General features: G+C 44.7%; 1 protein-coding gene across 1 annotated transcript in view; it reads right to left on the reverse strand.

The window, feature by feature from the left end:
• Positions 1–10,000, reverse strand: part of pdlim5a (PDZ and LIM domain 5a) — a 69,760-nt gene that overhangs the window by 44,566 nt on the left and 15,194 nt on the right. The window contains exon 3 of the mRNA XM_083673030.1: positions 3,313–3,464. Coding sequence (XP_083529156.1) covers positions 3,313–3,464 — 152 coding nt within the window. The remainder of the gene's footprint in view (positions 1–3,312; positions 3,465–10,000) is intronic.

Raw genomic sequence — 10,000 nt, forward strand, 5'->3', positions numbered from 1 at the left:
GGTCTGAATTACGGCCTAAAGCACTGATATCTCCTCATCAAGCTCTCAACCATTCAGAACGGATCATCTTATACGTCTTTCCTAAAACTCTCTCTCTCCAACTGAAGAACAATTGAATTAGGCTTCATTGGCACTTGGTTACGCTACATTTGCACCCTAATAAACTTATAGGAAACAAACGTCGGCCATTTGGGTTAACAGCTCTCTCTCTCTGGCTGCCCTGTGCATTGCTTCAATAGTATGACCCATGGAAATATACATGACTAAGAACAGAAAATATGTGGTTTTGAGTTTATGGGTCGAAGCACAGTTCATCTGTTTATTACCTGACGAAAGGAGTTTTGCTGGACTATTAAGTCAAGCTGCTTGGTGGCTGTTAAATACATTCCATGACTGTTCAGGCTCTTGCTACAATTGATACAATACAGTACGATACAATTAGCGATAGCAATTAACAACCCATTCTCTTGTATTGAAGTCATACAGTAATAAGCCACACGTGTTAATGTTAAATACATTTCATGACTATTCGGCTTATTGCTGCCAGCGATACAATACAGTACAACACAATTAGCGATAGCAATTAACAACCCATTCTCTTATAGTGAAGTCATGCTGTAATAAGCCACATGCCATCTCCCCTCCTTTCTAGCCCCAAGTCAGCTTTTTCAAATAAAAACCTATAACTGGCGAACGCCATCAACGGGGTTCTCCCCAAAAAATGTCAACAGTTCAGAGCTGATAAACTGATATATAGTAATTATTTAGCAACTATCTGTGATCGTCATTGACATCGTTGTTAAAAGTGAATGAGAAAGTGAAAAAAGTGATTATGTTGCTCAATTAATTCAGCGTTTTAGCTGTGTCTTTAGTGTTTGGTTTGGACAATGTGATCCAGGCCCACCTCGTTCAAAGATCCTGGGGAGAACCCTTGACATCTACCATACAGTAGGTGTTACCCTAACTGTAGCGGTACCAGCGCCCCATTCATGTCAGACAGCCATGACGTCTACTCCAATCCTATTTCCGGACCCGTCTCCTCCATTGCACAGATGGTTGACTGCTGTTTGATCTGGTATCACACACCACCATACAGAGTCTGTGTGTGTTCTCAGGTCGCACGCTGCCCATATTATTAGTTCTTTTGAAGCTGTTTTTTTTTTTCATCAGACCAAAAGCAAAACCTCTTTAATCTTTCAGCGCCGGGACAGAATCAGAGGCTGGGCTCGCGAGGGCCCAAACCGCTCTGTCAGCAGAGGTCACGCTCGCCTGGTCTCTACTGTTGCGACAGGCTCAACCGTCAAAACTGTGTGTGTACTTGTGTGTTTTCATCCTGGGCATGCGAAAGTCACAACACACTAGACCATAAATACATAGACTTGTGGAGAGAGAGAGAGAGAGAGAGAGACAGAGAGAGAGAGAGAGAAAGAAAGAAAGAAAGAAAGAAAGAAAGAAAGAATAGAGAGAGAGAGAGAGAGAGAGAGAGAGAGAGAGAGAGAGAAAAAAAAAGTAAGAAAGAAAGAAATAATAGAGAGAGAGAGTGTGTAAATATCAGTTGAATCTAACACAAGTATTGATATATAGCTGTCACAGTTGGTGTGCTGGGCCTTCGCTTAACAGACAGCATTTGAGCGACATTCAACCATCTCAACCATCTCAACTCCCGTGACTCAGAAGATTAATTAAAGATTTATACTTAACAAGGCGGCCATATAGCTTATGATTCTGTCATAACAGTGACTTTACTCCTCATAAATCCAAAGACAGAACAGACCGGTTATAAGCACTGTTAAATCTATTTCATGGTGCATGAAACGTGGCATAAGACCAAACTTAAGTGCGATGCGTGTCATAGCATCGTAAAGCAGTCACGATGAGCAGCGCCATTCTCATACTGTGTAACACTTTTCCACTGGTGTAAGGACAGATGTTTTTCAGTAAGGTGCAAGAAGGTTCTGGTCAAGATCCAAACCAACCCAAGTTTTGTCAGTTTTGTGCCCAGGTCCTCCAGCTTCACCTGTGACCTATGACCTATGACCTCTCCAGAGCCACCGCCCATGACATCAGAGGTCATGTGATGGATGTACTGTAGCATATCCCCCCACAGCATCACTGAAAGTGTGTGTGTGTATGTGTGTGTGTGTGTGTGTGTGTGTGTGTGTGTGTGTGTGTGTGTGTGTGTGTGTGTGTGTGTGTGTGTGTGTGTGCGTGTGTGTGTGTGTGTGCGTGTCTGGTCTGTGTGTGCCTGCGTGCTGTTACGGATGGTGGCGCGCTCCCCAGTGCGGTCCCTAGGTGTCTCCCTCTGGCCGCCCACTGTGCCGCCTCAGTCATGGACTTATCACCTGCACCTGTGTGTAATTGTCACTGATTGTACCCGCTGTATGTCCCCTCACTTCCCTTCAGTCCCCGCTGAGTCTTCACTGTGTGTTGGTCGCTTGAGATACGTAAGCCTTTGAATATACGAGTACTGTTTTTGGAGACTGTGTTCTCCCCCTTTTGTTTTCGAGCTTAAGTCTGTGTTTGTATCCTGTTTTGTCTGCATTTCATTCAGTAAAGAACCTTTTGTTTGGTACCGCCACCTACTCGTCTACCTCCCTTTATCTGCACCGCACCTGGGTCCGCTAATTACACCCAAACTTTACTGCGTGCATGTCTGGTGTGTGTGCATGTGCGTTGTGTGTCCGCACCATGACCCAGCACACACACACAAACACACACATGGCCCTTACAGGAACAGACACGGCAATTAGAACCACATGACCAGAGACAGGAGAGGGTGATAGATACACACAGCCTCCCTCTACATCAGCGCTCCCTCCCTCCCTCCAGAGGAGAGGACCTCAGGGAAACCATGCTGCACTGCATCACCGCTCTGATATCTGTCATGCTCTCCCCACCCCCCTTAGGGGGCAGAAGGCTAACCAGGAAGTCAATGACGTGTCGACTCAAGATTAACTTCTACAACAACAGTGAACATCTGCCCATGTGTGGACGGACTGCACTGCAGTGTGAAATGTGGACAATGAGCACATGTGGACATGCAACGTGTGGACTACATTGTTACAGAGACCTGACCGTTGGGAGGATTGTAGTCTACACATGTTGCAGCTTAGGGTGTGCTCTATCTGTAGTCTAAGGCCAGTGTGTGTGTTATGTGCACAGCAGTAGCAGAGGGAGAAACAGCTTAGAATAGGGAGGTTGCCAGTGCTGTAATGTAGGCTAGTTTACTTGGTTTGGGCTCAATGAAGTTGAGTTGCCAAGCCTGTGTGCGTCTGTGCGTGCGTGATTGTGTGTGTGTGCTACAGTACTAACTTCTGCAGAGTGAGGCTCAGGTTGCCAGAGCAGGCCTTGATCTTGTTCTGAGCCTCCAGGTGGTTCATTCCGTCCGTGGTGATGCCATCGACAGACAGCACCAAGTCTCCCACGGCGATGGCTGCCTTGGCTGCCTTCCCTCCGTCCGTCAGCTGGAACACAACAACAACCGTTAGAACCATTAGAACATTTAGAATGTTTAGAACACAGGCATCAAACGGTACATTCCATTACCTGGCATCCACTGGTGTAGCTAAGAATACCTCCAATACAGGGGAGGCTCGCAGAGGGAGAAATCGATGGACGGGCTCATTGTAATGCACGGAATGGAATGAGGATTGGTATCAAACACATTCGTCATTCCATTCCATGCATTACAATGAGCCCGTCCTCTGATTTCTACGTACCTCCACCAGCCTCCCCTGCTCCAATACCAGGAAAATCTTTTCCTCTGTCCTTGTTTAGAACATACAGTAGTACCATACTTAGTACCATACTTAGTACCATACTTAGTACCATACTTAGTACCATACTTAGCACCATACTGGGCTCATTGCGCCCATCACTTTCTGTGAAGATGATTTCTTCTTCAAGGACAATTTCAGTGTCTTTGCTTGTTCATGAATACACAATAAAACGGCTGTTACATGCTGAATTACAGTTTGTTTTTAGGAACAAACAACTACAAGCCAGACATCTTCAGACAGCCAGACAGCTTCTCATGAAAGTTGGAGGTCCACATGAAAGTCGTACGTTTTCAAATCCGTCTGCATGATTTTGTGGTGTGCATCAGAAGCCAGCATCTAAACAAAGAGTAATTACACCACTAACTGTCCAGTCGATTCCAAGGGATTAACTGTCTAATTTGAAACAGATGTTTAGAGCCACAAAGGATCATCTCTGAAATAACAGTGTGACGTCATGAAACACTAAGAACTGACATTTCATTAAAAACTGGGTTAGGGTTACACACATTTCACACCCGCAAAACACAATTGTATTAGTTTTCTGTGATGCTCAGCTTATGGTAGGCTTGAAGAATGTCATAACTGTGGCCACCACTCAAACAATAAACACAACTCTCCCCATGTGGCACCAATTAGTCCGTTGGCATTGACTATTGACTGCAACAAAACTAGGCCTAATTGTCCAAATCTGAAATTAAATGATGCTCATGAGTTATATTTTGCTAGCACTCTCTGAGTGACAGAGTTGCGCACATTGAGGGACAGTCTTCCTTCACATGCAATAACTGCCTGAAGCCTGCGAGCCATTATCCCCACCATTAACCCCACCATTAACCCCACCATTAACCCCACCAGACGGTGGGTGTCTTCTCCAGTGATGCTCTGCCAGGCCTGCACTGCAGCCATCTTCAGTTGTTGTTCGTTTTTGCCTAAAGTCTTATCATCAGGAAATTAAATGCATGTTCAATTGGATTTAAATCTGAAGATTGACTTGGCCACATGGTAACTGTTTGATTTCATATCCAAACCATTGGAATATAGAGCAAAAAGAAGAACAAATGCTTCACTGTCATTACTTATGCAGGGCACGGTACATTCTAGGCTTCCAGTTCTCCATGAAATTGTCCAAAAACATGGCCCCAACAACTCCAAATCATTGTATATGGTGTCAAGTATTAATTTGGTATTGAAAAATAATAAATATTATGAAATATTATGGGTGAGCAAAAAAAGGCACAATTTGCCAAATTCAGCCTATGAGAGGTTAAAAAAAAAAGTCTCAATGAACATTACATTTTGGCAAGTACTACCTGTCATGGCACTGCCTGCATCATAAAAATAGTTTTTCGGTGATTTTACAGGATTGGAGCATGTGAAATCCTATTTATCCTATATATCCCTATTTAGGGTCCTTCGACCTCATTTAGGGTCCATTTAGCTCCCATTAATAATTGTTCTTAGAAATGATTATGAAAGCAAAACATAACTTTTTGAAAGATTGTGGCTTTTTATGTTTTCTTTTTAGGGTCTGGCCAGACCCCTATTGGTAAACAAAGTATGTGAAATATGTTGGTAGCTTGAGGGATTTAATGAACATCAGAACATGCTAATAGAGGGCCTCTCCTCCGCCAGAGGGATCAGACCAGGCCTCTGTGGTCTCTGGCTGTTCTAGACGTATATCACAGCATCACACGCAACATCACTCATCAGCCTGCTAATGAGGCTAAACCACCAGTTCCTACCAAGAGGTGTGTGTGTGTGTGTGTGTGTGTGTGTGTGTGTGTGTGTGTGTGTGTGTGTGTGTGTGTGTGTGTGTGTGTGTGTGTGTGTGGTGTTCCAGGGGTGTGTCTGACTATTTTGAAACCGCTCGGGGCCTCTCTGAAGAATACATATTAATTGTTTACCACAAACCAACACACCCAATCCAATGTTTCCCCTTCATTATCACCCCCTCCCTTGTGTGTGAGCACACACACACACACACACACACACACACGCACACACACACGCACGCACGCACGCACGCACGCACACACACACATACCTCTCTAGTGTCACCCCCTCCCACCCCTCAATACTGGAAACATTGTTTTCTTTCAGTCTGATTCAGGTTCCAGAAGTCATAAAACTAAAAAATATAAACAACCTGGCGCTGAATAACACTTCATTAAGGTCCTGACACACACACACACACACACACACGCAAGCACACACACGCACACACACACACACACATGCAAGCACACACACGCAGACACACACACACACACACACACACACACACACAGTGTAGTGATCTGGTCCTGTGGCCAGTTCACATGTGTGTAGGTTTGACCCTTATAAACACGGTTGGTCTCTTAGCATGGGTTCACCGTACTGAAGACACAGAATTAAACACGGTGTAATGACAGAGCAGACTGTAGACCATGGATGCATTAACTGCAACAGTGTGTGTGTGTGTGTGTGTGTGTGTGTGTGTGTGTGTGTGTGTGTGTGTGTTCCATTCTGAACAGATATAATTGCTAATTGTCTCCATGTGTCTCTGTGGTAGTCTTTATGACACTATTAGCCACAGTAAACACAGGCAATCAGAGAGAAAACCAGGCTCACAAGTGCAAATCTAATTGGAGTCAAACTGCTTCCATAAAGATGGTTCTGATAAACGCATTGATCCTTGAGGATTAGATTTGGCCAAGACAAAAAAAAACTTGTGTGCGAGAGTGTGTGTTATGGCTTAAAAACAGTAAGAGAGAGTTAAAGAATGTGTGTGTGTGTGTGTGTGTGTGTGTGTGTGTGTGTGTGTGTGTGTGTGTGTGTGTGTATGTGTGTGTTTGTGTCTGTGTGTGTGGAGAGGGGGGGGGAGCAAGAGTGTGTGTACCCATCAGAGAGAGTAAGACAGAGAGAGAAAGAATGTGTGTGTATCCGCGTGTGCGTGCATGCTTGCTCGTGCATGCGTGTGTGTGTGTGTGTGTGTAGAACTGAAAATCATGTGTGTGTCAGCTGTGAAAGGGAGGTTCATTAAAACACAATGTAATAATTGAGTGTCTCCTTAAGCACAGGAAACAACAATAAGTGTTACAATGGAACACCCCAGCACCTCGGAACACCAGGGCTTGGGAACGGAACCTTCTCATACACTGAACGGAGCCTTCTCATACACTGAACGGAGCCTTCTCATGCTCAGTGTAGTAAGTATGGAGTAAGGCGGAACACTTTGAACCTGAAACCCCACGACTCCTACACAACACTTAGGGAGCATGGGAGAGGGAGGGGGGGAGGGAGGGGGGGAGAGAGGGTGATAGGGAGAGAGGGGGGGGGAGAGGGGGGGGGGGAGGGAGGCAGGGAGAGAGGGGGAGAGGGGAAGAGGGAGAGAGGGAGGGAGGGAGAGGGGGAGGGAGGGAGAGAGGGAGGGGGAGGGAGAGAGGGAGAGAGGGAGAGGGAGGGGGAGGGAGAGAGGGAGAGAGGGAGGGAGAAATGTGCCACAATCCAACTTTTCCTTAACTTTGCCCTTGTTCACTCCTCCACATGGATTTAAAAGAAGAGGATGGGTGTAGCATGGGAGGTCCACACTTCAGGAAAAAGGGGGACCAGATAGGGGTGGAGGGGAGGAAAGGAGGAAGGGGAAGGAGTGGGATGAGAGGAGAACCCTGCATTGCTTCAGTATCTGGCACTGGGCCACAGACCCAGCAGTGAACAGGCCTTGCCACAACATTACCCAGAAGCCCATGTGGCAGACGTTGCTCCAGAGGAGCCCACACACGACCCACACACACGCACACGCACGCACGCACACACGCACACACGCACACACACGCATACACACGCACACGCACACACACGCACACACAGACACACACACACACGCACACACAGACACACACACACACGCACACACACACACACACACATACACACACACACACAAACACACACGCACAGATTTGTTAACTGAGACATCCACTAAAACTTCACTCCTGTTTGTCTTCAGCCTTACATAACTCAGCATCTGCCCTTTGATGAACTGCCTTCATAAACAACCAACACATAGGAAGGAAAAAATTAAGGGAAAGAGAAATGAAGGGAAAAATTTAATAATCGCTAAGATGACCGGTTCGACTCTCTTCACAATGTGACACAATGTTCCTGGAGAGGGGGAACGCTTGACATAAATTCTTGAGACATTCATTGTTTGTCTTTCCACTTATAAGGTCATTCGTTCATAATGTGTGGCGCATAACACACATGAAAATCACATTCCAAACAAATACACAGTGAAGTTTGGGGCCACCAGTATTTTTCCATGCGGAGGAAGAGTTTGACAATAAGTCTGTTCTAAGACCATCTGTACCAACAAGTCCCCAGCTACGCACAGAGCACAGAGGACATACACACACACACACACACACACACACACACACACACACACACACACGCTTCTGAAGGAATTAGTTCTAAATTCTCAAGGACTAATTCTGAAACTTGAGCAAAAAAATATATAGTTAGTTAAATCAAACCTCTATTTTAAGTATGTAAATCTACCTCATTCTACATTTACTATATATAAGGAAATGTACACTATACACCATTGTGTTCAAGCTGTCCTTCATTATGCTGGGAACAAAGTGAAGCGATGAACAATGTCCAGTTTCAACACATTCTGTGGCAACGCTGACAAACAGATGTTTCACAGAACACCATCGCGTACGGCGCTGACAATGTAAAGTACAAACATCTCAATTGTTTCCCTCCAACCAAAACATCAGGAAGAGTCTCTCAAGCACCCCCAACCCTTGGCCCCCAGCCCCCAGCCCCCAGCCCCCAGCCTTTGAATGTATTCCACATAGACCCACTGAGCCAGATATCCTGAACCAAACAGTGTTATCATCTAGAAGCCAACTCATGCTTTCTTTATTAACAAGAGTGAAATAATAACATCTGCCCATAGCTGCAAAAACAGCAGTGACTGCTTAGTCTCCATAGCAACGCAGACACATCAAAACAACAACAAAATGGGGATGGGGGAGAGAGAGAGAGAGAAAGAGAGAGAGATAGAGAGAGAGAGATAGAGAGAGAGAGAGAGAGAGAGAGAGAGAGAGAGAGAAAGAGAGAGGCAGAGAGAAAGCCCACCTAAAACACTTCACATGGACACATCAATAACACATCGTAAAACTGACAAAATGAAGGTTTCATTAAAACGTTGCCCTGTGAGGTAGACCACAATCACTGGGTAGAAGGAAGAAGGAACATGAAATGAGCTGCAGCTGAAATAGTAAAACTACTCTACAGAAAAAGGCACTATGACCATCCAATTCACCATCCAAAGGCACTATGGCCACCCAATTCACCATCCAAAGGCACTATGACCACCCAATTCACCATCCAAAGGCACCATGACCATCCAATCCAAATGATGTGCGTAAACTATTAAACTATGTTTGTACAGCCAAACCCATGTTCTGCTTTGGCCTTAGAGGAAAAATTACAGTTTCACCTTACTCTGAGTGGCAGAGGCCTACAGCACCTAGCACGGTACAGTAAATAGACCTATATCTTTAATCTATAGGTTTATAACTATAATCTTTAGGCCTATATCTTTAATTTATAGGTCTATATCTATAATCCTTAGGTCTATATCTTTAATCTTTAGGTCTATATATTTTATCTTTAGACCTATATATTTTATCTTTAGACCTATATCTTTAATCTGTAGGTCTATATCTTTTATCTTTAGGTCTATATCTTTAATCTTTAGGTCTATATCTTTAATCTTTAGGTCTATATCTTTAATCTTGAGGCCTATAACATCCCAGCAGAGCTTCCCTTCCTTCTGTTACTACCACCATCCAATTGACCCTTTGACCTTCATCTCATGTACATAAACCATAACATACCAATACCTTAAAAGTGATAAAAAGTGTCCTCTGAGTGGAACAGCACCACAGTATTATAAGTAGGCCAATACAGTACGCTGTAATCACAGCTACCAGATCTCTGGAACATTCTCTCTTCATAAGCAGCCCAATCAGCACCGTACAGTAGTACAGTACAAGCCAACTCCAATCAGCTCTCTGACAGGAATATGGAAGTATCTTGTCTCTGCGTCTCTCTCTTGCGTTTGATTGCTCTATAAACATATATCTTATTGGCATGTGTGTATGTGTGTGTGTGTCCGTGCGTGTGTGTGTGTGTGTGTGTGTGTCCGTGCGTGTGTGTGTGTCCGT

The sequence above is a fragment of the Argentina silus genome, assembly GCF_951799395.1.
Source record: "Argentina silus genome assembly, chromosome: 7".
In the NCBI taxonomy this organism is placed as follows: Eukaryota; Metazoa; Chordata; class Actinopteri; order Argentiniformes; family Argentinidae; genus Argentina; species Argentina silus.